The sequence below is a fragment of the Microtus pennsylvanicus genome, chromosome 11 (assembly GCF_037038515.1).
Source record: "Microtus pennsylvanicus isolate mMicPen1 chromosome 11, mMicPen1.hap1, whole genome shotgun sequence".
In the NCBI taxonomy this organism is placed as follows: Eukaryota; Metazoa; Chordata; class Mammalia; order Rodentia; family Cricetidae; genus Microtus; species Microtus pennsylvanicus.
Genome location: NC_134589.1, coordinates 19233753 through 19261361, shown reverse-complemented (window position 1 = coordinate 19261361; position 27609 = coordinate 19233753). Strand labels below are relative to the sequence as shown.

Here is a 27609-nt window from a genome sequence, read left to right as displayed (position 1 = left end):
TGTAAGTTCTAGAAACTAGACTTTTTAAAAACTTCTTTAAATTTATTTAATGTACATTGGTATTTTGCCTTGGGTGTCAGGTCTCCTGGAACGAGAATTCTGGACGGTTGTGAGCTGCCATGTAGGTGCTGGGAATTGAACCTGGGTCCTCTGGAAAAGTAGTCAGTGCTCTTACCCACTGAGCCATCTCTCCATCCCCCAGGAACTAGACTTTTTATAGGGTTATTTGGGCCTTTTTGAAACTGAGATTCCAAATTCATCTGATGGTAGGCTTTTGAGGACTAGGGTAGTACGTTGACCCAAAGTGGGTGCATTTAGGCTGGGGTTAATAAGCCATTTATATACTGAAAAAGACGACACACAGCGGGGACAGGTCTCAGGCTCGGGTCTGTCTGAAAAGGCAGGGACTCCTGAGAGCCCTGTGCGGAAGTCTGGATGGCTAGGAATGCAAGCAAGGGACCCTTAACATCTCACACCGAGAGCTAGGTAGTGTGGGAGACACCACCCCCAAAAGGTATAAGGACTGGGGACTCTCGGGAGGATCTGGCCTACAGTCTCCCTTTCGGCCTTCATACCTGAGGTTGTCGTCTAGGGTGAGTTTGATCCCCTCATTGCCAAGGTAGGGCTGTTGTGAGGAAGGTTACGTGAGTGCCGAAGCCCATTGCCAAGACAAGGCTGTTGTATGGAGGGTTACGTGAGTGCCCGGAGCCCATTGCCAAGACAAGGCTGTTGTATGGAGGGTTACGTGAGTGCCCGGAGCCCATTGCCAAGACAAGGCTGTTGTATGGAGGGTTACGTGAGTGCCCGGAGCCCAGAAGCCTGGCTGGAGCTGTCCTTCAGGCTTTAAAGGGTATGGAGGCCTTCAGGGAACAGGATCAGGAGTCACAGTTAGCAAGCTTTCGGGAATGCTGATATCCAGACTTTGGGAGGAACTTGCTGGGCGACAGGTGTCTTCGGTAATCTTTATGGAGATGGACTGATTTGTCACATTGCTATGGTCCAGCACCCGAATTGGGTAAACTGCCTTTGATTCCAGCCCCAAGGGGCTTCAAGGCGGCTGCTAAAGGCACCTACAGACAGGTGCACATACCCTTCCCTACACACACATACACAATTTTTTTTTCAGACAGAATCTCTATGCAGTCTTGGAGCTTGCTATGTAGATCAGATTGGCCTCAAACTCACAGAGATGTGCCTGCCTCTACCTCCCGAGTGCCAGGATTAGAGGCGTGCGCCACACCCGGCCAACAGTAAGGTTTTATATTAATTATATACAGTTTGTCTGTTTCAGTGTTTTTTCTGTGTGTATTTATGTGCACCCCATGCATGCCCCGTGTCCTTGGAGGTCAGAAGAAGGCACTGGACTTCCAGGAAGTGGAGCTACGGCTGCATGTGAGCTTCTTTGTGGTGCTGCTACCAGGGTCCTCTGCAAGAGCAGCCAGTGCTCGCAACCACGGAGCCAGCTCTCCAGCCAGAAAACATTTTAAAGACTGAAGATTAGTCAGTGACAAAAGAAAGAAAGAAAGAAAAAAAGAGCATTTACTATGTGGCAGAAAAAAAGGTGAGATAATTAAAAATATTTCTGTGGGAGGATCTAGGCAAGGGGTAAATATGGCCAAATTATATTTCATGAAAAAAAAGCTAGTCATGGTGGCACAATGCCTTTAATCTCAGCACTGAGGAGACAGTGGCAGGCTGGTCCCTGAGTCAAAATTAGCCTGGGCCTACATAATGAGTTCCAGGCCAGCCAGGGTCACACTGTAAGACCCTGTCTCAATAAACAAGCAAACAAGTAATTCCCCCCACCATCTTCCTTAACTCCTAAGGGGAAAAGGTTGAGATTTTTTTTTTTTAACCTTCTAGCTCACATCACAAAGCAAGGACTGATTTTCCCAATACCAGATTTTATTCAAACATACAGAAAAGACCAAGAATTCAGTCAAAAGAGACAGGGCAATATTTATAGACAATGAATACAAACAGCATTCAAATGTACTAAACTTTACTTAGAGATAAATGCAAATTAAATCTATACTGAAATACCACTTTTCACTTAGCAGACTGACAAAGATCACTTTCGCTACCGAGTGCCAAGTTGCCTCACACAGGGGTTGTAGCAGATCCCTCTCTAAGGCAATTTGGCGCTGGCTTGCACAGTTACAATTGCACGTGTCTTCCCACCCAGAGATCCCATTTCTGGGAGTTCCCTGCTGCAAATGGAGACTGCTCGTTCGTTTCCCGGCTGCCCAGATCCAAATAATCACACAGAAACTCTATTAATTATAACACTGATGACTCAGGTGTATTTCTAGCTACCTCTTACATCTTAAATTAACCCGTTCCTATTAACCTGTGTATTGCCGTGAGAGCATGGCCTACCGGTAAGGTCCGGCATGTCCTTCTCCTTCAGCAGCTACATGGTGTCTCCTTGACTCTTCCTGCTCTCTCTCTATCTCTTCCAGGCTGGCTATCAATGCAGCTTTATTCATTAACCAATAAGAACAACACATATACGGAAGAACGTCCCTCATCACCGTGCAGACACGTTCACATGTAAAGCAGAAGTCACGTGACAAGGGATCTACAGCTGTATTGTTCGAAATAGCAAAGGCTCAAAAGCCCCTGAAATACAAACTAGCAAGAGATGAAAGGATTTCACTATACAATGCTGTACAGAAACAAGACAATCCCTTAAAATATGAACACATTATATCACCAAGTCCTCAAATTGGACCTTTTGTTTTGTTTTTTTGTTTTCTCAAGACAGGATTTCTTTCTGTAACCTTGGTTATCCTGGAACTCACTCTGTAGACCAGGCTGGCCTTGAACTCACAGAGATCCATCAGCCTCTGCCTCAAATTTTTGGATTAAAGGCGGCATGCACCCCCACTACCCAGCAGACTTTCTTTTTCATTTTTTTCTGACTTAGTTTTTATTCATAATCATAAAGTTAATTCTGCCATCCAGCTGGACTTGGAATAAGAAGACTATGGAACCCAGAGAACTTTAGTGAGAGCAGAGATTGCAGGGTTTTGTGGGCAGATGAGGTGGGGGCGCTCTCCTGAGCTACAGAAGGGATGGCCTGGTGGATAAGAAGCCTGCAAATCAAAAGAATTAGAGCTGTCCACCGTCAGAAATGATGGTCTTCTTGCTGGTTTTGCCATTCCTGAACCCAGAATGCCGCATGGCTTCCATGGTGTTCATGCCTTCTTTCGCCTTCCAAAGATCCCGTGTTTGCCATCCAGCCCCTCATTCTTGGTGGTGCAGAAAAAATATTGGGAACCATTTGTGTTTGGTCTGGCATTTGTCATGGACAAGACACCAGGACCTGTATACTTGAGGATGAAGTTCTCATCCTCAAATTCTTCTCCGTAGATGGATCTCCCGCCAGTGCCATTATGGCATGGGAGGGCACCACGCTGGCACATGAATCCTGGAATAATCCCGTGAAGGAGGAACCTTTATGTCCAAAACCTTTGGATATCTATCTGCTGCCTTTGAAACTCCTGAAGAAGATGCAGCCCTTGGGGGGTTGGAGAGATGGCTCAGGGGTTAAGAGCACTGACTGCTCTTCCAGAGGTCATGAGTTAAATTCCTGGCAACCACATGGTGGTTCATAACCATCTATAATGAGATCTGGTGCCCTCTTCTGGTGTGCAGGCAGAACACTGTATACATAATCAATAAATCTATAAAAATGAAGAAGATGCAGCCCAAGGGCTTGCCATCAGTGGAGACTTCGAAGGACACAGTGGGATTGATCATAGCTATAGCAAGCGACAACAGGAGGCAGCAGTATCTGCAAAGCCCAGACTTTTATTTTTTTAGACATTTTTTTTATGCAACCCAGGCTGGCTTCACATTCACTGTCTAGCCAAGGATAATCCAGAATTTATCTTCCTGCCTCCACCTCCCAAGTGCTGGGATTACAGGCATGTACCATTACTTCTGGCTGAAAACAATTAAAAAATAATAATAATGAAGAATTGGCATGGGTAGATATACATCTAACAGCAGCTACTGCGGGAGCAGAGGAAGACTAAGAGTATACGACTAGTCAGGCGAGTCAGCGAGATGTCTCAGGATAAAAAGGGGTTGAAAGTGTCGCCTAGCCGGGCAGTGGGGGTGCATGCCTTTAGTCCCAGTACTTGGGAGACAGAAGCAGGCAGATCTCTGCAAGTTTGAGCCTGGTCTACAAGAGCTAGTTCCAGGACAGGATCCAAAGCTACAGAGAAACAAAAAGCAAAACAAAACAAAACAAAAACCAGTGCAAACACATCCTTTCATTGCGTGACCCTTCTCCAGAACGTGTACTAGAGCAGGGTGCTGAGGGAGACTTCCAAGATGACAAGGCACCTGAAGAATGACCACTCCAGATGGGGCAGGAACACGGGGAGCTCTGGAAGAACGAGCTGCCCTGAATCAGGCTTTTGTGTTCCTGGGACTGAATACCTAAGAAAAGCATTGTGAATGAGGCACGGTCTGTTTTCCTCCCAGCTTCAGAGCGTTCACTCTGAATGGAGGGCAAGGCACACTTGAGCAGAGCAGTTCACATCATGGCATCCTGGAAGCAGAGACAGGCAGAGGAGAGAGAAAGTCTAATAACCGATAATTGTATTAAAATGCTCACACTTGCTACCAAATAGGAATATGCAAATTAAGCCACCACTGGATACCATCATCTTACAATCTTCTGAAAAAAAAATAGTTTATTGAAATTAAGTTGGGTGGTGGTGGCACATGGCTTTAATCCTAGCCCTCGGAAGGCAGAGGCAGGTGGATCTCTGAGTTTGAAGCCAGCCTGGCCTACAGAGTGAGACCCAGGGCAGTCAGGACTACACAGAGAAACCCTGTCTAAAAAAACAAAAATCAAAAAATAAAACAAAAAAAATCAACTAACTAACTAACTAAATAGAATCAAGTGTTTTAAATTGGGTGTGGTGGTTCACACTTGTAATCCTAAATGTCTGTGAGGTTTGAGCCCAGCCTGGGCTACACAGCAACTTCTAGGACATTCGGAACTACACAGGGGGAACTGTCTTGGATAAATAGATACATAGATAAATAAGCAAGTTGATAAATAAAAATTTTTAGTGGGAGAAAGTGGTAATGTAAGTGAAACCAAGCCCTCAGAAGAGCAGTTTGGTGAGACTCTTAGCAGGTGTGTGCTCTTCACTCTAAGAGTTCTGTTCCGAGCTGTGCTATCTTAGTCTACGCTCTGGTGGTCTTCGAAGAGCCATACCTCTCGCGTGGGATGACCAGAAGTGAGGTAGCTGTGACATCTGGGTGGTTGCACACTTAAAAATGTACAGAACAGAGGCAGGAGAGAGGGCTCAGCGGTTAGAGCACTGGCTGCTCTTCCTGAAGTCCCGCGTTTGAGTCCCAGCACCCACACAGTGTTTACAACCACCCACAACTCCAGTTCAAGGGATCTGATGTCCCCTTCTGAACTCCCCTAGCACCAAGCATGCACATGGAACACACAGACATACAGGTAAGACACTCCCAAATAAAATAAAATGAATAAATCTAATTTTTAAAATAATCCATGAAACAAAATTTCCTAAACCATTAAAAAATGTTCCAAGAAAGTATTCCGATGGATTTAGAATCTGCTGGCAAAAATATAAAATGCAATATTCTGTGATTATTTTGTAAAAAAACAACTGATAAACATCAAGGGAGATAGAAACTTATTTGCCCAATTTCAATAAGAAGCCTTCAAATATAGAACTGAAAAATGGCTAGCTTTATTGAGTGCAAAGACATAGATTTTTAAGATGGAGATAACAAATATTCATAAAAGTTGACAGACTGTAATAAACCCCTGTGTATCCATCATTCTGCCCCGTTCACATTTTACCCACTGAAAAATCATTTGTCACGACAGTCCCCCAAACACAGATAATTTAAAAAAATAGAATTTAAAGTCAAGGATTAAATGGCTGCTATATAAAATATGAAATCAAGTTTTAAAAGAAAGGAACGAATCTTTAGCATGAATAAACAGCATACCTAAAATGGCTGAGATGATAAACATCACTACAATCAAATTAAAAAGTAAAGACTGGGACTGGGGAGATGGCTCAGTGGTTAAGAGCACTGGCTGTTCTTCCAGAGGACCTGAGTTCAAGTCCCAAAACCCATACAGTATCTCCCTATTATCTGTAACTCCACTTCCAAGGATCTGATACCCTCTTCTGAATTCCAAGGGTACCAGGCATGCACATGGCGCACAGACATATACATGGAGAAAAAACATCCATACTCATAAAGAAATAAAAAATAATAATAAAGGAGGGGGCTGGGGACATAGCTCAGCTGGTGAAGAGTCTGCCATGCAAACATGAGAACCTGAGCTTGACTCTCCAGAATTCACTTTAAAAGCCGCTAGTGTGGGAAGAGGCAAAGAGACATGTGGCTGACTTGTGTACAGGGCACAGTCTGTACTTGTATTAGTGAAGATGCGTGTGTTTCCTCTAAAAGTTTATGCATTTTCAGAGCAAGGCGACTAGACACAAATAAAAAACAAATGGCCTAGGTGATCCAACATCTCCAAATGCCCATCTTACAGTCTCCTCAGAATTCTGTATCCAGAGCAGCTTCAGGATGCTGAGATGATCCAGACCTACAGAAACTGCATCCAAAATTAACCATTAATCCTAAATTATCTCAGAGTCCCTCAAAGATTACCAGTGCCCCAGTCAGCAGGAAGTAGTCTGGAGAACTATGCCCACATTCCCCAAAACTGGGTTGTCAATATTATCATTTAAGTGAGATCGGGTACAGTTGTTATTGGTAATGGTCAGAAAAAAAGCTAAACAAAGGAAATGAGATTCAGAGATCTCATTCTAAAAAGAAAAGGGGGGGACATAGAAATGATGGGATAAAAGGGTAGATTATTGAATTTTATTAGTAACCCAAAAAATAACTATAAATCTTATATATTTTACATTGATATAGATTTTGGTTTATTGATACAAATTTAAAGTTAATTTTATTATACTGTATGTATATGTCTACTCTTGTTTAGGGTTGTAGTTTATTCAGCTCATTTAAAAATTGAATATATAATTAAAATATAGATTAATAGTCATATATAATAGTCAAATTTATAGTCATGTTAGATATGTTTTCAAGGTCATACAAAAATATATTTCAGAGGGCTAGAGAGATAGCTCAGTGATTAAGAGCACTGACTGCTTTTCCAGAGATCCTGAGTTCAATTCCCAGCAACCACATGGTTACTCACCACCACCTGTAATGAGATCTGGCACCCTCTTCTGGCCTGCAGGCATATATGCAGACAGAACACTGTATACATAATAAATAAATATTAAAAAATGGGCTGGAGAGATAGCTCAGTGGTTAAGAATGCATATCATTTATATATATATATATTTCAGATAGACAGGTAATCTTCAAACACTTCAAAGACCTACAGAATAAGACATTTAGTATGTTTAATAACCTAAGGTTTTACATGACATTGAGACACATCTGCTTCTGGAAGCACCAATCAACATCAGAGAAGATAATGGGCACTGAAGAAACTCTATATGAAGTTTGTTTTTTTTTTATGGCAAAAGCTAGCCATATGGGCAAAGAAACTGCCTTTCCCTGAATTGCTGACAGTTACTTTCCAAACTGGACCAATTGGACAGAAGGAAAGCAACTGCTGAGCTTTGCCAAGATAAGGTAGGACAGCCCTTCAAAGTTCCCTGTTCACAGAAAAGTCTGTCAGATAAGCTAGACCTTAGACCAGAGCCATATGACACAACATTACAAAAGAACTTTGGGTGATTGTCCAGGCAGCTTGAGGTCCCTGTCATTTAGTAACATTTCACCCTTCTAGGGTCTTTGATAGAGTGGAAGACTAGATAGTTACAGTTTCCTTTAGTTATGATAAAAGATAAATTAGGTACAAAACTTTGAACACACCAAGATAAGATAGATAATAGAATATTTTTCTCTAATTTTGTCAAATTCAAATAGACTGGATATTGTAACTGTAATTCTTTTTTTCTTTTTTTTGATTTTTCGAGACAGGGTTTCTCCGTAGCTTTTGGTTCCTGTCCTGGAACTAGCTCTTGTAGACCAGGCTGGCCTCGAACTCACAGAGATCCGCCTGCCTCTGCCTCCCGAGTGCTGGGATTAAAGGTGTGCGCCACCACCGCCCGGCTGTAACTGTAATTCTTAATAACTGTTTTTGTTGTATATAATCTTACTTTGTTAAAGTCAAAACCTTCCTTTTTAATTAGACAAACGGGGAAATGCTGTATACTGTAAAAATTTGTCACTTGAACTGATTTAATAAAATGCTGATTAGTCAGTAGATAGGCAGGAAGTAGAGGTAGGGTGACAAAAATAAGGAGAATTTTGGGAACCGGAAGGGTGGAGAGTTGTGGGCAAATGCAGAGAAGCAAGATGAGAATGATATACTGAGCAAAGGTATCAAGCCACGTGGCAAAGCACAGATAGAAATATGGGTTAATTTAAGAATGAGTTAGCTAGTAACAAGCCTGAGCTACCATCTGACATTTAAAGTAATATTAAGCCCCCAGTCAATTATTTGGGAAGTGGCTGTGGGGTATTTGAGATCAGGCAGAGGGTAAGAAACTTCTGATTCCACATGCTGATCCCAAAATAGCCAGTCAGACTAGCAATTGCTCTGGGATCAGGGAGAGATACGCTGGGCCCCTGAAGAGATGTTTCATGGTTAAGAGCATGTACTGCTCTCACAGAGGACCCACATTTGATTCTCAGCACCCACACTGAGAGGCTTCTAACATCTGTGACTCCAGCTCCAGGGGACCCAGTGCCTCCGGGGGCACCTGCACACACAGGCACATACCCACACATAGATACATAAAACTCAAAACAAATCTTAAGAAAACAAAATAAACTGGAAACCCATAGAGCAAGAGAGATGCTCAGCATCAATTTCCGGTCTCACACAGATGTACACACTCACAAAAGTAGGTCACGTGTGCACTCGTGAACATAGACTCATAAACACTGCACACACCTTCAAGAAAATAAAGGGAGAGAAGTGGTAAACATCTTTACTTTTTTTTTTTCTGGTGAACAGCTGGACTCAGTTGGTGATCCTGTTTTGCTGGTATCTCAAGGCCAGACTGACCGCAAGCCTCTGATCAGCTTGTTCACCTGGGCTACACCAGAGTCAGAGAACTCACAGACCGTTTGACCGAGGGTATGTTGGCCTTGACAAACACAGTAAACACAGCGAATACAGGTCTTCCTGTCTTCTTTCTCATGGTCGACCCACATCAACAGGAACTCCATGATGGTGGAGCAGTGGGCTTTCTTCTCCCAAAGGCTCTTCTGAGGATATTTGGGTTGTCAGAAGAGGGCTGACACAGGGCCTTTCCAGTACTGCATTTCTTGGCCTTCCAAACCTTTTGGCTTTTGCTTTGACTGAGGTAGGATCTTCTGCTGGGAGCCGAGCAGCCTAGTTTCCAACCAGTATATGATATATGACCGCTTGTTTGACAGCTCTCCAGATACGGCAAAGCTAATGGGGACAGTGGACTTGGGGTCAGTGCAGAATACTGCTGGGACTGCAGAGCCTACACGCTCTTCTCCCTCATGATACTCTTGGCAGTGTTTTGTTTGTTTGTTTGTTTGTTTTTTGATACAGGGTTTCTCTGAGCTCTGTAGTCCAGGCTGGCCTCAGACTCACAAAGATCCACCTGTCTTTGCCTCCTGAGTGCCGGGATTAAAGGCATGTGCCACCATCACTGCCTGGCTTCTTGGCGGTTTTCAGTGCCACTGCGTGAGACAGACGTGGTCATTCCAGAAAACCTCATTTTCCTCAAATATTTTCCCCTAAAATTCTTTGGGAACTGATGTTTCTCAGGTTTCTTGTCTGGAGATGCCAACTGTCACTCCAGACCCTGGCAACTGTCCTGTTTCAGTGCTGACAGGATTGAGGCAATACAAGTTAATGGCCAATAGAAATGCAGGCATCTTCCGGCAGGTCACCCCATTTCCTATCACTGCTGAGAAGTATTCCTGGATTCCTCAATTTTCCCAACTCCCCTTCCATCGTACATCCCAAGCAGCATTAACCTATGGCTTGGAGATCCTGTCACACCCTTATCAAAACACTTATACAACCACCCACAAAAAAAAAAAAAGCATTTATCTCTGAGCTGGAGAGATGGCTCAGCTACTCGGGGCACTTGCTGCTCTTCCAGAGGACCCAGGTTTGATTTGCAGCATTCACATGGTGGCTCACAAACATCTGCTTCAGGGACCTATCCACTCCCTCCTGGCCTCCACAAAGGCATCAGGCACAGACCACATGCAGTCATACATGCACGCAAAACACCCATACACATAAATTAAGAATTATGCCATTAAAATTGTCATTATTTCTATAAACACCTATTTTCATGGGACTGATTTTTGCAAGAACAGACTTCTGCAAGTCATCTTTGAATTTTCAGTCTTGCAACAGTGTGACAGTGAATGTATTTAATAAGTATCAGTGAAGGAAACAGTTGGACTAGGTCTCTGCATAGCCTCCTCCTCTGTAGTTTGGGCATAGTAACTCATAGTAATTCATTTCAGGCCAGAGATGGTATTCTGGAATAAGCCGAAGCACGTGGCGATTCTACTGGTAGAGTTCTGTCCCCTGGTTAGTTTCTTTCTGACTGAGTATAGTTTCGTTTAACCTTTTTTGTTTGTTTTTTGATTTTGTTTTTTTCAAGACAGGATTTTTCTGTGGAGCCCTGGCTGTCCTGGAACTCACTCTGTAGATCAGGCTGGCCTCAAACTCAAGAGATCTGCCCGCCTCTGCCTCCTGAGTGCTGGGATTAAAGTCGTGTGCCACCACTGCCCACATGTTCTTGTCTTTTAATTGAACACAAACTATACTATCCTCGCAGGGTTGTTGGGAAGTTCGCAACAGGTACTTCATGAAAACCTCTTAGCACAGTGCCTGGCAGAAAACGAAATAAGTTCCTTGTGATGGCTATTTATTGCCTGTCAACTTGACCCATGAGCCATTTAGGAAAGAGGGAACTTCAACTGAGAAAGTGTCCCCTACAAGATTGGCCTGTGCGGCATTTTCTTGATTAATGATGGCCGTAGGAGAACCCGACCTATTGTGGGTGGTGTCACTCCTGGGCAGGTGTCTCATGGATGGTATAAGAACAAAGCACAAGGAACACGCCACTGAGCAGCTACGTTCTAAGACTCCTGCTTCTAAGTTCCTGTGCCTTCCCCTCAATGATGGGAGTGGGACCTAAGAGTGGAAGCGGAAATACATCCTTTTCTTCCCAAGTTGCTTTCGGTGACAGTGTCTTATCCCAACAATAGAAACTCTAAGACATCCTTTAAAGACATTTCTGTGTGCCGGGAGCGGTTGCGCACTTGGAAGGCAGAAGCAGGCGAATCTGAGTTCGAGGCCAGCCTGGTCTACAAGAGCTAGTTCCAAAGCTACAGAAAAACCCTGTCTCGAAAAATAACAAAAACAAACAAACAAACAAACAAAACCCCAAAAACAAAACAAAAAAAATTTACAAAAAAAACTGAGTTCCGGGACAGCCAAAGATACACAGAGAAACCCTGTCTCGAAAAACCAAACCAAACAAACAACAAAGATATTTCTGTAGAAACACGCGAGCAAAGCGTGAAAGCAATGACTGAGGCTGCTGTTCTATGGTCTCCGCACGGTGATGAGTTAGAGACCGTCTTCTGGAATTTGGGTTTTCAGGAAGGGAGGTTAGGAAATGGGAGCGACGGAGGTATTCGGGACACAAGACTCGCTGGGCATCCTGGCTTCACATCCCAACAGTGCTCGCCGAAGCGCAGCAGAAGCGCTGGAATCCCTGGCGAGCGCCGGTCTTCTGAGCTCTCCGTCGCGCGGCTGACCATGACGCCGGATCTGATCGTAAAAACTCACGCGCCGGCGGTGCGGGGAACCCTGCGACCGCGGACACACCACGAGACCTCGGCACCCGGCGTCTCCGCGCCGGGCGTGCTGGGAGGTGGAGGCTCCCTCTCCAGGCATGCGCGCTGGGGCCGTGGCGCGGCCCGTCAGGCACTGCGGTAGGCACCTCCGGGTCCGGCAGGACCCTATCCCCAGCATGGCGGCGCCCAGCCAAGTGGCCCCGGCAGTCCTCGGTGAAGGCGATGGCGGGGGTTTTGGCTCCTGGTTGGACGGACGGTTGGAGGCGCTGGGAGTGGACCGAGCCGTTTACGGCGCTTACATCCTTGGTGTCCTGCGGGATGAGGAGGAGGAAGAGAAGCTGGACATCCTGCAAGGTATCCTCTCTGCTTTCCTGGTGAGTAGAGTAGTCCGGGCACATTCCATCAACCTCACCGAGACATGTAGGAACCTCTGGCATACTTCACAGCTCTCTTCGCCCGTTGCTGTCACGGAGCCTTAGTGGGTTTATCGGGAAGAAGCTTACAGTGAGGGGGAAGTGGGTTGGTGCTCCCCAGCCAGATTTTGGGAAGCCTGAAGGTTGCAGGTGCGTGGAGAGGAATGGGATTCCCGTTTTCCTGGCAGCAATGCCTTTGGGTGTGACTGGATAGTGTTCTGAAGCCACTGAGATGTCTGTCAGTTTGATCATAAACGTCAAACAGTTCCATTCCCGTCAGTATGCAGTTTGCTCTTGAGATGTCTGCCCATTAGAGGGTAGTATTAGGCTTGCCCCGTGACAAATGCCACTAGTAAGTTCCCTCTTGGCTCCTGTTTGAGGAATGAGTCTTCAAAAGGTAAGCTGGTAGTGAAGATCCTTTCATGATAAGCAGTATTTGGAAATTCAGCAATTATCGATGGGCGTTGGGTGGGGCAGTGTGATGAGACAGGCTGGAAAAGCAGATGAAGCATTTAGCTTCTTAGAAGCAGATTCATGGACTGGGCGTGGTGGTGCACGCCTTTAATCCCAGCTCTCAGGAGGCAGAGGCAGGCAATCTTGTGATCTATATAGTGAGTTCAGTACAGCCAGAGCACAGAGAAACACTGTCTCAAAAATCCAAAAGCAGATTCATGCCACGTATGCCTGGATGCATGCCTGTTATCCCAGCACTGGGAAGGACATACAACTTTGGGCTTACAAAATAAGACCCTATCCGGACAGTGGTGATGTACAACTTTAATCCCAGCACTCAGGAGGCAGAGGTAGGCGGATCTCTGTGAGTTCGAGACCAACCTGGTCTACAGAGTGAGTTCTAGAACAGGCTCCAAAGTTACAGAGAAACCCTCAAAAAACAAAACAAAACAAAACAAAAAACAGCAACAAAATGAGACCCTGGGAAAACAAAACAGGCAGACTCACTCATGTAGAAATTTGTACTTCAAAGCCATGTTTATATATCAGGTGGCCAAGATTCCCACTTTTCTAATCTGATCATTTGTGTGGAGTTCATTCCAACAGGGACAACTAATTAGATTGGTTGCATAGATTAGATCCCCTACCTGTGTTGTCTATGACTGACCTGCAGTCTTTTCTTTTAATATAATTGCCTCAGGGGCTGGAGAGATGGCTCAGTGGGTAAGAGCACTTGACACTCTTACAATGGACCTGAGTTCCATTCCCAGCACCCACAGGGTGGCTCATAATCATCTGTAATTCTAGTTTCAGGGAACCAGATGCCCTCTTCTGACCTCTATGGGTAACAGGCACACATGAGGTACACAGAAAGACATGCAGGCAAAACACCTATAATATATAAAATAAAATAAATAAAAATCTAATAAGTGAATAAATACTATCAGCTCTAAAGTAAAATTTGCTGTGTCTTCACTAAGTCCCACAGAAATTGTTGCCCTCACACAAGGTTTAGGGGAGCTCTTGAAAACCTAACTGTTACTATGAGAGTCTCCAGCTCATCAGAGCCTTTCTCTTTGGTGTCTATCCCAATGAGCAGGTTTGGAGAATGGGTTCATCTGTTGTCCTTAAAGTCAATATTCAAAGACACCAAGAATCAAAGGGTGTTGTGAGCATAGATATAAATATGCATGTCCATCCTTTATATAGACAAATAGAAGGCAGTATTTTTGTTTTCAACCGAAAAGTAATCTTTGGATAAGGGGCTCCTGCTGGAGACATGCCCTGAAGTCCAGTCCATTGATGAGAACATGCTAGAAATAAAACACTGCAGCTGTCTCTGCTCCCACTGGCAAGAAACCTTGGTCTATAAATGGAAAAGAGCTAACGCAGCTTGGAGGTTCAGTGGGAATGCAGCACAGTGAGTTCTTTCCCTCGCCCCTGAATTGCAGATTGTAAAATGGAAGAATAGGAGGCAAGGACTTCGGGGTGTTATTTCCAACTGTGAGGTTTGTAAGGGCTCCGGGAATAAGTTGAGTTTGATACTTAGTATTTTCCACAGTGATGGTGATGGAGTCTGTGTCTGTTGCTAAGGAGAAGCAAGTGATTGTTCTAGACTCTTGTTAGAAGAGGCAGCATTATCAAGACACTTACTTGGTTCTTAGCTTCCTCTGTGTAAACTGCAGAAGACAAAAATCATTTTAACCATGATTCCCCCCCCCCCCCCCCGCCAAATTCACATCTCATGTGTAATTTTCCCATCGTTTTCTGAAAGCCCACCTGTATGTAAACTGTCTCTGGATAGAATGCCAGGACTTGTAGTGGGCAAGAGTCCTGGGATGAAGCAACCGAGAGCATCCTACGGAGAATATGGCTTCTGCAGAAAGTATTTTACATGCCTGGTTCTGTTTGACTGCTTATAATGCCAGAGGCCCTTGACTTTTGCAGAAATCTCATTCTTGGAGAAACAAAATGGATTCGCTATTAGGGATTAGCGAGAACTCGAGGTAAGACCAAGGTAGTGTGCAATCAGGAGTGAATAGAAACTTCCCCCACTCTTCCTCATTTTCCTCCCAAGGGCAGCTGTGCTCAATGATTGACTCACGCATCATATATGTATTCTCTTTAATCCATGGGATTACTTTCTCCCTGACACTGCTTGAATGCTCGGGGGAACAAAACAAAAACCGCTGGCATTGTGCAATACTGTTCTAGAAAGAGAAAGGAGAGTCTTTGCCGCTAAGTTGCAGTCCTGTGTTAGTACTATAGGTGATGAGCTAAGACTGATGGAATCTAATCATCCCACAGCATGAGCACAGTCACAGGCCTGGTGAGATCTAGGTCTGAAGGGCGCGTGGGGGTGGGGGGTGTGCTGTAAATGGTTGGGTGTGGAGGGAGATGCTGCAGCCTCAGCTAAGATCATCAGTGTGTCATGTTTATGGGAGCTGAACTCTTTGGTGTTCTGACGACAAGTGTGTATTAGTAACCCCAGCACTTGGGAGGTAAGGGGAGGAGGATTGCTGCAAGATCAAGGCCAGCCTGCACTACAGAGTGTGACCCTGTCTAAACACTAGCAAAACACGTGGGTGTGATGATGCTTGCCTTTGATCCCAGCACTTGGAAGGATGGCAGTAAGAGAATCAAGACTTCATGGCTAACCTCAGCTACTTTTTTCCCCCCCAAGACAGGGTTTCTCTGTAGCTTTGGAGCCTGTCCTGGAACTAGCTCTAGTAGACCAGGTTGGCCTCGAACTTACAGAGATCCACCTGCCTCTGCCTCCTGAGTGCTAGAATTAAAGGCATGTGCCACCACCACCTGGCTAACCTCAGCTACTTAACAAATTGGAGGCTAGCCTGGGCTACAAAAACTTAAAAAAAATACAAAACCAATGAAACAAAATAAAGATTTTGGCAAAGGAGACGCACTTTAGCAATCTGTAGCATGGAATGGAAGCTATCATGAATAACAATGTAATAATATATTGTGTGTTTCACAGACTAGATATTGCTTCCCTACAAGAAACTGGTAAGTCGTGAATTAAAAAATTTTTTTAGTTAGATTGATTTAACCATTCCTCAGTATGTACATATCAGGCCAGTGATGTGGGTCAACAGGCAAAGGTGCTTTCCTCCAAGCTTGATTCCTGAGACCCGTATGTGGAAGGAGGGAACTGTCTCTCCCAGTTGACCTCAGACTCCACAGGGGTCATAGCACATACACACTGTGTTACATGCCACACACGCCATAAACACGCGCACTGAAACCAAAGAACTAATCGTAATATATTCTATCCCAAGAATAGACAATATATACAATTAGCAATTTAAAAAATGAAACATTTTCTTCTTTAATAATGAAGAATGAGGACCGGGTGGTGGTGATGCACGGCGTGCCTTTAATCCCAGCACACAGGAGGCAGAGGCGGGAGGGTCTCTGTGAGTTCAAGGCCAGCCTTGTCTACAGAATTCCAGATCAGGCTCCAAGCTCACAGTGAAACTTGTCCTGGAAAACTAAAAAGAAAAAAAAAAAGAGAAGGAGAGGGAGCACGAGCAAGGAACTCAGGACCGCGAGGGTTGCACCCACACACGGAGACAATGGGGATGTTCTATCGGGAACTCACCAAGGCCAGCTGGCCTGGGTCTGAAAAAGCGTGGGATAAAACCGGACTTGCTGAACATAGCGGACAATGAGGACTACTGAGAACTCAAGAACAATGGCAGTGGGTTTTTGATCCTACTGCACGTACTGGCTTTGGGGGAGCCTAGGCAGTTTGGATGCTCACCTTACTAGACCTGGATAGAGGTGGGCGGTCCTTGGGCTTCCCACAGGTCAGGGAACCCTGATTGCTCTTTGAGCTGATGAGGGAGGGGGACTTGTCGGGGGAGGGGGAGGGAAATGGGAGGCGGTGGCGGGGAGGAGGTAGAAATCCTTAAATAAATAAATAAATTTAAAAAAAATATAAAGTCAACCTCAAAGTCTGTCAATAAAGGAGTGAATAAATGAGAAGGGCTACCCTAGGTTAGCTGCAGGCAGAGTGCACACTCCGGACCTAGAGAATGTCAGTTCTGGGACATTTAAGATTACTCGGATGAGTCAGGCATGCGCCTTTAATCCCAGCACTCGGGAGGTAGAGGCAGGCAGATCTCTGAGTTCGAGGCCAACCTAGTCTACAAGAGCTAGTTCCAGGACAGGCTCCAAAGCTACAGAGAAACCCTGTCTCCAAACCAAACAAAACAAAACAAAAACAAAAAAAAATTACTCTCATGAGCACACACTTCTGGGGCCTAAGCCGTCCCTGGGTTTCCTTTCATGTCCAGTGAGGAGAGCAGTGTTCTGCACATGCCTGCCTTGGCTTGCTCGTTGGTTTTGAAGGCTTTTCAGGAAATTAACTGGTGTGCTTTTCCCTTTAGGAAGAAGATTCCCTCCTCGATATATGTAAGGAAATTGTGGAACGATGGTCAGAAACACAAAGTGTCATCACCAAAGTGAAAAAAGAAGGTAGTGTTGGCCTTTCTTTTTAAAAAACATTTACCTTTCTCTGTATCCTATGGCGCGCGCGTGCGTGCGTGCGTGCTTGCGTGCGTGTGTGTGTGTGTGTGTGTGTGTGTGTGTGTGGTCTGTGTGTTCCTGAGGTGTATGAGGGTCAGGACAAGTTTCAGGATTTGGATCCGTAAGGATCAAATTCAGGCCGTGAGGATGGCCTCTCCTTACCAAGCCATCTTGCTAGTCTCAGTTACTGTTTTGGATCCAGTTCCCAGGGCCTGTTCCTATATAGTTGTTAAGGAGCGAAGAGTTTCGTTTTCTTTGAGTACTCACTCTTCCGAAGATAATTTGCAAACACTCAGAGGCTCTCTTTAAGGTTTTACTAACCATGAATTTACGTTTGTGTCTTTCCAATCCACACTGACCACAGTCATCTTCATTGTGGTGTGGGTGTATGTTTCTTTCCTTGTGTTTTTGAAACAATGTCTCATTGTATATAGCCCATGTTTGCCTGGAACTTTTTTGGTTTTTTGAGACAGGGTTTATCCTTGGCTATCCTAGAACTCACTCTGTAGACCAGACTGACCTTGAGCTCAGAAATCTACCTGCCTCTGCCTGAGATTAAAGGTGTGCACCACCACTGCCTGGTATGCCTGGAACTCTTTATGTAGCCCCTGATTGCCTTGAATTGCAAACTCTTTTGCCCCCTGCCTCCTACTTGCTACAGGTGTGCATCACGATCCCTGTATCTTTCTGGTCTTTATTTTCCTCCCATCCTATGCCCATAGTAGATTTGCATCACACATACAGGGTCAGCTATAGTCTTCCAAACTCAAGTTGACAACAGTCTTAAAAGCCGGAGCCTTCACCCACTGAACCATGGCACTGTCTCATCCACCCTTTTCATATTCTTATTACATAGCATAACTTATGGTTGAGGTTCTGCTTTATTTGGCTGAATCTTTCACCCTTGAAAATGAAAGAGGAGTCGGGCAGTGGTGGTTCACGCTTTTAATCCCAGCACTTGGGAGGCAGAGGCAGGAGGATCTCTGTGAGTTTAAGGCCAACCTGGTCTACAAGAGCTAGTTCCAGGACAGGCTCCAAAGCTACAGAGAAGTCCTGTCTTGAAAAAAACCAAAAGAGAGAGAGAGGGGGGGGGGTGTTTATATGTTCATTAGGATGATAAATTAGCTACAGAGACACAAAGCATAGAAGCTAAACTTGAGTAGAATCTAATCTAAATTATACACTATTAAGGCCGACTGATCTCTGTGAGTTCAAGGTCAGCCTGGTCTTCAGAGTGAGTTCCAGGACAGCTAAAGCTACACAGAGAAACCCTGTCTTGGGGGAAAAAAATTATACACGTTTAGTTCTCGGTCTTGAATATAACAGTAGGATCACATGATATACTTGGTTTGGGCCCCAGGTATTTGTGTTTTGTTTTGCCTTTGGTTTGTTGTAATTAAAGGCATGGTATTAAGGGCTGGGGAGATGGCTCAGATGGAGCACTGGCTGCTCTAGAGGAGCCTGGTTCAGTTCCCAGCACCCACATGGCAGCTCACAACTGTCTGGAACTCCAGTTCAAGGGAATCCGACACCCTCACACAGGCATACATGCAGGTAAAACACCAATGCACATAAAATAAGTAATATTTTTTAAAAGGCGTGGAATTGAAAGCTGTTTTTTTAAGATCAGTTTCTTTTATTTTACTGTGTTATGCGTCGGGGGGGGGTATGTGTGTGTGAATGGAGGGGCCCACAGAGGCATTGGAGCGCCTCAGGCTGCAGCTACAGGGGCCTGTTAGACATCTTATGTGGGTGCTGGGAACTACACTCGCTCGGGTCCTCTGCACTCTTCAGCACTGAGCCATCTCTAGCCCCAGGCATTGGTGTTCTTAAAAAAGTTCCTCTAGGGCAGGTGAGATGGGTCAACAGTAAAAGGTATCTAGTACACAAACCTGGGGTCCCAAGTTCCATCCCTGGGGCCCCGGAAAGGAGGGAACTGGCTCCCCACAGTCATCCTCTAGACCTCACTGCACACACAACCCCAGTAAGTACACATAATCCAAACCATGTCTGAGAAGCCCTGAAGCCTGGGTAGCTTAGCCCTGTCTCCTGGATGACTTTACATCCTCAGAGACCAGCACTGACTGGGGGGCAGGCTAGTGATTTGGGGGCTTGTCTTCACCTTCTCCTTGTGTCTTCCTCGTCCGCCTTGCAGATGAGGTTCAGGCCATTGCCACCTTGATTGAGAAGCAAGCCCAGATTGTGGTGAAGCCCAGGATGGTTTCAGAAGAGGAGAAGCAGAGGAAAGCCGCCCTGCTGGCCCAATATGCTGATGTGACAGACGAAGAGGAATATCCTTTCTGGAGGCTCAGCACCATTTCCTGAGGCTCATGCTAAGGATGTCGGACAGTCTGTGTCACCCTAAGAAGTTCCAGCCCCCATCTCTAGCTTAGTTTTCACTTTCAGAATGGCAATGATCCTGGGCCTTTGTGGGCTTAAGAAGTGTTGTTGGGCTGGGCAATGGCGGCACGCGTGTTTAATCCCAGCACTCTGGAGGCAGAGACAAGTAGATCTCTGTGAGTTCAAGGCCAGCCTGGTGTACAGAATGAGCTCTAGGACAGCCAAGGCCATACAAAGAAACCCTGTGTCAAAAGACAAAACAAAACAAAACCCCAACAACAAAATGATGTTAAAATAGTTGACATGGGACTTATATTTTCAACACATAATTGATATACTCAAGAAAAGTTCAGTGTAAGACAAATAATGCCTGTAATGGACTGTCGGTATTATTCCTAGAGTAGGAAGCTGCTGTGGGTCCTTGCACCTGTGTGACACTGCATTAGTTACTTTTCTTACTGCTGTCACCAAATACAAAGAAGAAACGAGGCAATGGTTACTTTGGCTTACAGTTTGAACTGATGCCCTCCATCAGGAGCAGGTGGCAGCTGGTCACGTTGCAGACACAGTCAGGAGGCAGAGAGAAATCAGTGTTGCTGTGAACCAGTCTTTGCTTTTATTCAGTCCGGGACCGCAGCCCAGGGAACGGTTGCCTCCAGCGTCACAGACATCCCAGAGGTTTGTGTCCGTGATGACCCCAACTCCTGTCACCTGACAGCCAAGATGACCCATCACGGATACTTTTGTGTACAGTCTAGCACCACACTTCCTTCTTTAAAAAAATAACCTTTTTTGGACATAGAGTCTCATTGTGTAGATCAGGCTAGCCTCAAACTCACAAAGATCCACCTAACTCCGCCTTCTGCCACTGTGCTTCCGAGGTGTGCGTCACCACACCTGGCTTCCAAAAAAGGCTTTCGAAGTATGAGGTCTCTCTCCTGAAGTTAAAACACAGATTTCTGGTCATTTCCTGAGTTTCTGTTCTAAAGTAGGCTCAAGATAAGAGTCCATGGCTGTGGACTTCTTGAAAGTTCCTAGAGGCTCCAAGAGTTACAGTGTTTGTACATATGTGTGCATGCGTGTTCTCATGCAGCCCGAGTGGAATTGAACTCCTGATCTTTGTGCCTCCTCCTTCCGAATGTTGGAACTGTGCTGTCTCAGAGTCTGTCTCACCCCTGCTTTTAGGTAATGTAGGGTCTTCCAGATCACCTGACCTTTCCTTTTAGCCTCTAGGAGTGGGTCTTGTAGAAGCTTGAGACATCTCCCCCCAAGTTAGGGTTTTCAGAAATGGCTCTCTGGGGTTTATTTTCACACCTATGACTCCATCCTCACTGAATTCTGCTTGCTTCTCTTATCCATGTCTGTTGGCTGGTTTTCAAACTCAATTTGGGATGTGTGAGGCCTTTTTTTCAACCTGGTTTTCCTTAATGTCACTCACCGAAGCAGATGAGAAAGATGATCCGGGTACTTCGACAGCAAACATCGGCTCTGACAAATGTATCCTTCTCTTTGTCCATTCCTTGTTTTTCTCCAAGGTCCTTCTGGAGATCAGTTGTCATTTTGCTGTCGCTGCTACAGGTTCCCTCTTATCTCCAAGGATGTCATGTCTTGCCAGTATTGGGAGCCCCATGCTTAGCACAGCCCTGGTTAGTCAACTTACATACACTGTAACACAGAAAACAAGTTAACACATGCTAGGTGCTAGTCTCCAGCTTGCTAGGATGACTTTGAATTCCTAGTCTCTGGTTCTACCTCCAAGTGTGTCATTAAAAGCATGTGTCACATCTACCAAAGGGGGTGGCGGGATGTTCTGTTTGTGAGATGGGGTCATACTATGTAGTCCTGGCTGTCCTGGAACTCACAGAGATCTGCCTGCCTCTATCTCTTGAGTGCTATGCTTAAAGGAATGCACCACCACACCTGGCCTGTTGCTGCGTTTTGGTTTTAGTTTTTGAGACAGTCTCTCTGTGTGTTCTTGGATGGTCTGGAACTCTCTCTGTAGACCAGCCTGGCCATGACCTCTCAGATCTTCCATCTCTGCCTCCCCAAGTCCTGGGATTAAAGTCATGGTCCACCACACTGGATCTCACCTGGCTTGGTTTTTGTTTTTTGAGACAAGAGTTTCTTTTAGCCCATGCTAAACTCAAACTGGCTCTATCAGAGGCTGTTTTTGAATTGCCTTTACCTCTTGTAGGGCTTGAGCCACCACACCTAGCTAGAAGGATTTCCAAGAGAAAAATAAAAGCTAGATTCCCCAGAGCTATTATTGTAGGAGGGGTTGCTTGTTGGTTCCCAGCTGCCCAGCTAGCTCATACCTGAAATAATCACACAGAAGCTGCATTAATTAAATCTAGCTTCTTATTGGCTAACTCTTACAAATTAATTTAACCTATTTTTATTAATCTGTATATTGCAACGTGGCTGTGGCTTACCAGATAAAGTTCCCAGCATTTATCTCCGGTGGCTCCATGCTTCTCTCTGACTCCGCCCATCCGTCTCCCAGCATTGTTTAGTCCCCCACCCCCCACCTAAGTTCTGCCCTGCTGTAGGTGCAAAGCAGTTTCTTTATTCATTCGTGGTCATCACAGCATACAGAGGGAAATCCCACATCACAGAGCTCTGTTGCCCAGGACTGGGGAGGGGAAATTAAAATGTTTAAATTTTATCTTTACTCTCAAAGACCTCGTCATTGGAAGGAGAACTCAAGACACTAAGTATTTGAAGCTCAAAATCTGATCAGTATTGAAATGCATGTTGAGGAAGGTCCCCACTAGCAGGTCACTCTGAGATGTTCCTAAGGAGGTAAATTTAGAAATTCACCTCCCAGGTGAGGGCTTATAATGGGCTATCAGATATTGTCTCAGGGGTTCAGTTTTGGTGCGAGCGTTTGACCCCAAGGCCCTGGGTATGCTTAGGTAAGTGCTCTGTTGCTGAGCTCTCTTCTCAGTCTGAGACTTTTGTAGCCTAATCTAGAAAAAGTCATGTTTCAAGAGTATAAAGGAGATTGCCTGGAATGTTTTATCTTTTTAGTGCCTGCATGTATGTATGTGTACCAGGTGTGTGCTTGTTGCCCCCAGAGGCCAAAAGAGTGCATCAGATCCCCTAGAACTGGAGTTACAGATGATTGTGAAGCACTTGTGGATTCTGGGAATGGAACCCCAGTCCTCTGGAAGAGCAGCCAGTGCTCTTAACTGCTGAGCCATCTCTCCAGTTCTTGATATTTTGTTCTTAAAGTTAAAAGAAGTAAGGAATAAAATTTTTGGCTGTTTTCTCAATTTAAACTTATTTCATGTCTCATAAGTTCAATGTTGACAATATAACATGTTTTTCACTTAAACGCTAATCTAGAAAAGGTCAAATTAACTATTCAATAAGAATAAACCTTAATTACTTGAAAGCATTTTAATAGTGCCACATGCATGAGCATTTTCCAGCCAGTGATACTCTCTTTATTGACTTACCCTGGGCTCAGCAGCCATTTGGACTTAGCTTGGAGTGAAATTTTATTTTAAATGAATCGACGTTATTTGTAAGTATAAACTTTATTTGTATTTTTTAGACCCCCTGTTAATGAAGTACATTTTTATAAAATATTTCAAAGTTCAGGTTTAGTTGTCCAAATGAGAATTTTGTTGTTGTTGTTTTGGTTTTTTGAGACAGGGTTTCTCTGTGAAACAGCTCTGACTGTCCTGAAACTCAGTTTTGTGTGTTTTGCCATGGGTGTCAGGTTCCCTGGAACTGGAATTATAGACAGTTGTGAGCCACCATATGGTTGCTGGGAATTGAACCTGGGTCCTCTGGAAGAGCAATCTCTGCTCTTAACTACTGAGCCATCTTTCCAGCCCCTATGGAACTCGTTTTGTAGACCAAAGAATCCACCTGCCTCTGCCTCCTGAGTGCTGGGATTAAAGGCTTGTGCCACCACCACCCAGCCCAAAGTTTTTTTTTAAATATCCTTCAGGAGTTCCCATCAAACCAAGGATTCTTTTTCCCCCTAACATATGAGTGTTTTGCCTGGACACACACCTCATGTCTAGTGCCCACAGAGGCCAGAAGAGGGCACTAAATCCCCTGAAACTGGAGTTATGTATGGGAATGAGCCACTGTCTGGGCCTGAACCTCTGCCAGAGCAAGTGTTTGTGATCACTGAACCCAAATCAAAGATCCTTTTTTTGTACTAGGAATGCCCCGAGTGCATTTAGGACTCGGTGTGTAGAGAAGGGGCATCCAGACTGAAACTGCAGGATTGTTGCTTGTGGAATGTGTACCTTAATCCCTTAACTCACTGGTAGTTCTGTTCCGAAACACCAATGTGGAAGATGTTCTCAATGCTCGGAAACTGGAACGAGATTCGCTTCGGGACGAGTCCCAGAGGAAGAGGGAGCAGGACAAGCTGCAGCGGGAGAAGGACAAGCTGGCCAAGCAGGAGCGCAAGGAGAAGGAGAAGAAAAGGACACAGAGAGGGGAACGCAAGCGATAACCTCAGCCCACTCCGTTCCTTCCACCCAGGAATTGATTGTGCGTCTGTCTACTTAAGAGACTGAGACTAATGCATTTCCCAAAATTTCCTAAGGCTTTCCCCCGTGTTTACATGTTCAAAAGGAAAATCACAATCACTTGTAATTACAAAATGTGCCATGTTTTGGTAGTGTGGGCAATCAATTATAGTATCTTTACCAAAGATCTGGAATTAGGGTAACCTTTCTATTTTAGTACTGAAACCTGTGCCCTTCTGGCTTATTTTTAAAAAGGTCTTCCCTCACTTTGTATAATTAGCCAGATTCAGAAAGTGAACATCCTGAAGGAAACATGACCATTCCTTCTGAGATTTAAAAAAAAAAAAAAGTGTAAACTGCTCCTGAGGCAATATTTGCCTCAAATGTGGTTTTTTTTATTTGAAATTTAAAATGTAGTGGGTTTTTTATTTGAATTTTAAGTTTGAATTTTAAATTCCGTAGTCTAGGCTGACCTTGAGCTTGAGTTTCTCAGCTTTAGGATTATGGGCATAAGCGGCTACACCTGGCTTGTAGTAGCAGTATTTTATGGCTGAAGCAACTAATGAAGAGCCCTACCTAGATCCAGATTGTATATGACATCAAATAGGAAAGTGGAAGGTGGGTATTTGGGGTGTGATAGATCTAAGAACTTTTTATTTATTTATTTTTTGATATGGCAACTTGGGCTCAAGTTGTAGCTGTGTTGAGTGCCTACTTCGCATATAAGGCCCTGGGATTGATCCCCGATACTGAAGAAAAACTTAACCTATGGGAGAATCAAATATCTTTTAAAATAGAGAGCTACATACTTTTCATATAGTCTGTGGCTTTAAGAAGGATGTGTTAGTTTGGGGTATAAGGTTATCATTGTTAGCTAGATAAATCATGAGTTCCCTTGAATCCGCTCTTGATTTTAGTCTTGGTTTATTCTGCAGGCATGTCTAGCCTTTTGACATTGTGGCATGACTTTTTTTAAAACTTGCAAAAAATCATGTTTTAAAAGTAAGTTTATGATTTTGCATTAGGCTGAATTTACAGCTATCGTCAGCCACAGGCTGTACACACCTGCAGCATGGGTATTAAGACTTAATAATTCCTGGTTTAGAGAAACTGAAGGAATTACTCCTTTAGAGAGAGAAACACTGGAAATTTTGCTAACAATAAGATACTTAAGTATGTATAATTGGTGGTTAACAAACTTATGAGTGGAAAAACTGGGAGAGTCAAGGGTGAGCAGAAACTCTCCAAGTCTACTTCTGCCACAGCTGCATCCAGCTGTAAACAAGGTCCTTTTTTACTTGACTTTGGGCAACAGCTATCTAAAGCCTCAACAATTTCTCTGATGTGATACAGTAGATATTTTATACCGGGGGTTAGAAGACTACCACTCACAGGCCAAGTTTGGTCCAGTCCTTTTTTGTATGGGGCAAACTAAAATGTTTTTTTTACATTTTTAAAGGGTTAATAAAGACATTCATGATTTGAGACCATATGTGGCCTATAAAACCTAGTAGTTACTAGCATTTGGAGAAAGTCTTCTGACTTGTTTTTGTATCATTAGCTACCTTTGTGCAGAAGAAAAAAAAAACATGGTTAAGGAGAAAGCTGCCTCTTTATCCTACAACCATGACACTGCAAAAATAACCACCTTTTCCTTTTTTTAAATAAACTTATTTAAGTCAGAGTCGTCTGCCTTGTTTTTGCCAGCAGCTGGTGGGAAGGTGTGTGTGGTTGGTTCCTTGGGAATGGTCTTGGTCTGGTCAGCTCTGTAGATACTCTGCAAGTGAAACGTCTTCTCCCTTAAATTTGTTTGCAAGTTTCCTGTGAAGTAAAGATTAGCTCAGAGGATTACCATGTTTTTTGGAGCTTGAGTAAATTGGTTTTGAAGTCCTCTGAGGTACTACTGGTCTTTATCCTTTATGTGGTAGCAGTGAGCCACAGCTCTGAAGAGTATGGGAAAGAACCTGTTTTAATTTAGTAATCCTTATTTGGGGTTTCCTTCTAACCTTGATTTTGGCTTCTGGAGGAATCAAGATTATATCCATCCCTTAAGGATATTTATTTCAACTTGCTAGTTTTTTGTTTTGAGGCAGGGTTTCTTTGTGTAGCCTTAACTGTCCTAGCTCTATAGACCAGGCTGGCCTCGAACTCAGAGATCCACCTGCTTCCCAAGTGCTGGTGTTAAAGGTATGCACCACTACAACACAGCTAAAAATTAAATTTTTATTCGTATGTATATGGGTGTTTTGCCTTCATGAGTATGTGCAGTGTTATTGGAGGCCAGAAGAGGGCATGGGATCCCCTGGGGCTGGAAGTGCAGGTGGCTGTGAGTCACTTTGTGAGTGCTGGGAATCAAACCTGGAACTAAATCCTCTAAATCCTTTGAAGAGTGCTCTTAACTGCTGAGCCATCTCTCTGGCCCTCGGTGGGATTTTAATCATAGTAGTATTTCCTCCAAAACTTTTCTGTAACCACTTATTTAAATGGAAAGGGTACTGATAGAATGATTAATTTTCTCTTTTGTTGTTTTTGTTTTTTGAGACCGGGTTTCTCTCTGTAGCTTTGGAGCCTGTCCTGGAACTCTTTCTGTAGACCAGGCTGGCCCTGAATGCACAGAGATCCATTTGCCTCTGCCTCCCATGTGCTGGGATTAAAAGCGTGCACCACCACTGCCTGGTGGCTTAAGGTAATTTTCAAATAACTTTATATAAATTGTGTGTCATGTCTTCCTTGATATCTCCATCTAATTAAAAAAACACTTTATTCTATGTGTTTATATGTGCTTACTAACACACAGACATAAGTAAATCTTTTAAAGAAAAACAAAGCAAAATAAAAACATGGGCTAGGTCAGTTGAGTGGATAAAGGCATGTGTTCCAATTCTGATATGAGTTCAATCTCTAGGACCCACATCCGGACACAAAGTTGTCTTCTGATCTTACATCCACTGTTGTCATATGTGTGTGCATGTACACACAAATTTTAAAAGAAAAACTTAATTTCTTTGAATTAGAGAATATCAATATCACCTTTACCAGTTTCACTGCAGATTTTTTTTTTTTTTTTTTTTTTTTTTGGTTTTTCGAGACAGGGTTTCTCTGTGGTTTTGGAGCCTGTCCTGGAACTAGCTCTTGTAGACCAGGCTGGTCTCGAACTCACAGAGATCCGCCTGCCTCTGCCTCCCAAGTGCTGGGATTAAAGGCGTGCGCCACCACCGCCCGGCTTCACTGCAGATTTTGTGTGATAATTTTAAATACTTTTTAAGCTGCAATTTAGAAATATGTAAGAACCATCTAGCAGGGTGTAGTGGAGCATGCCTGTAATACAAGCTCTGGGGAGGCAGGAACAGCAGGTTCCAGGACAGCTAGGAAACCAGAGGGAAAGAGTCATCTTTACCAGTGGTTCTCGCCTTTGTCAT

General features: G+C 44.2%; 1 protein-coding gene across 2 annotated transcripts; it reads left to right on the top strand.

Moving 5' to 3' along the window:
- Positions 1-12044: 12044 nt before the first annotated feature.
- On the top strand, positions 12045-25874 carry Ccdc43 (coiled-coil domain containing 43). Of its 2 annotated transcripts, none has more exons than XM_075990563.1 (5): positions 12045-12314; positions 17216-17303; positions 19510-19645; positions 21133-21191; positions 23987-25874. In XM_075990563.1, exons 1-5 carry the CDS (start codon positions 12117-12119, stop codon positions 24172-24174), a joined length of 669 nt encoding a protein of 222 aa, XP_075846678.1. In that variant the 5' UTR covers positions 12045-12116; the 3' UTR covers positions 24175-25874. The 2 variants fall into 2 exon arrangements, with proteins under 2 accessions (XP_075846678.1, XP_075846679.1); XM_075990564.1 differs by having other exon boundaries at positions 12069-12294.
- Positions 25875-27609: the final 1735 nt, after the last annotated feature.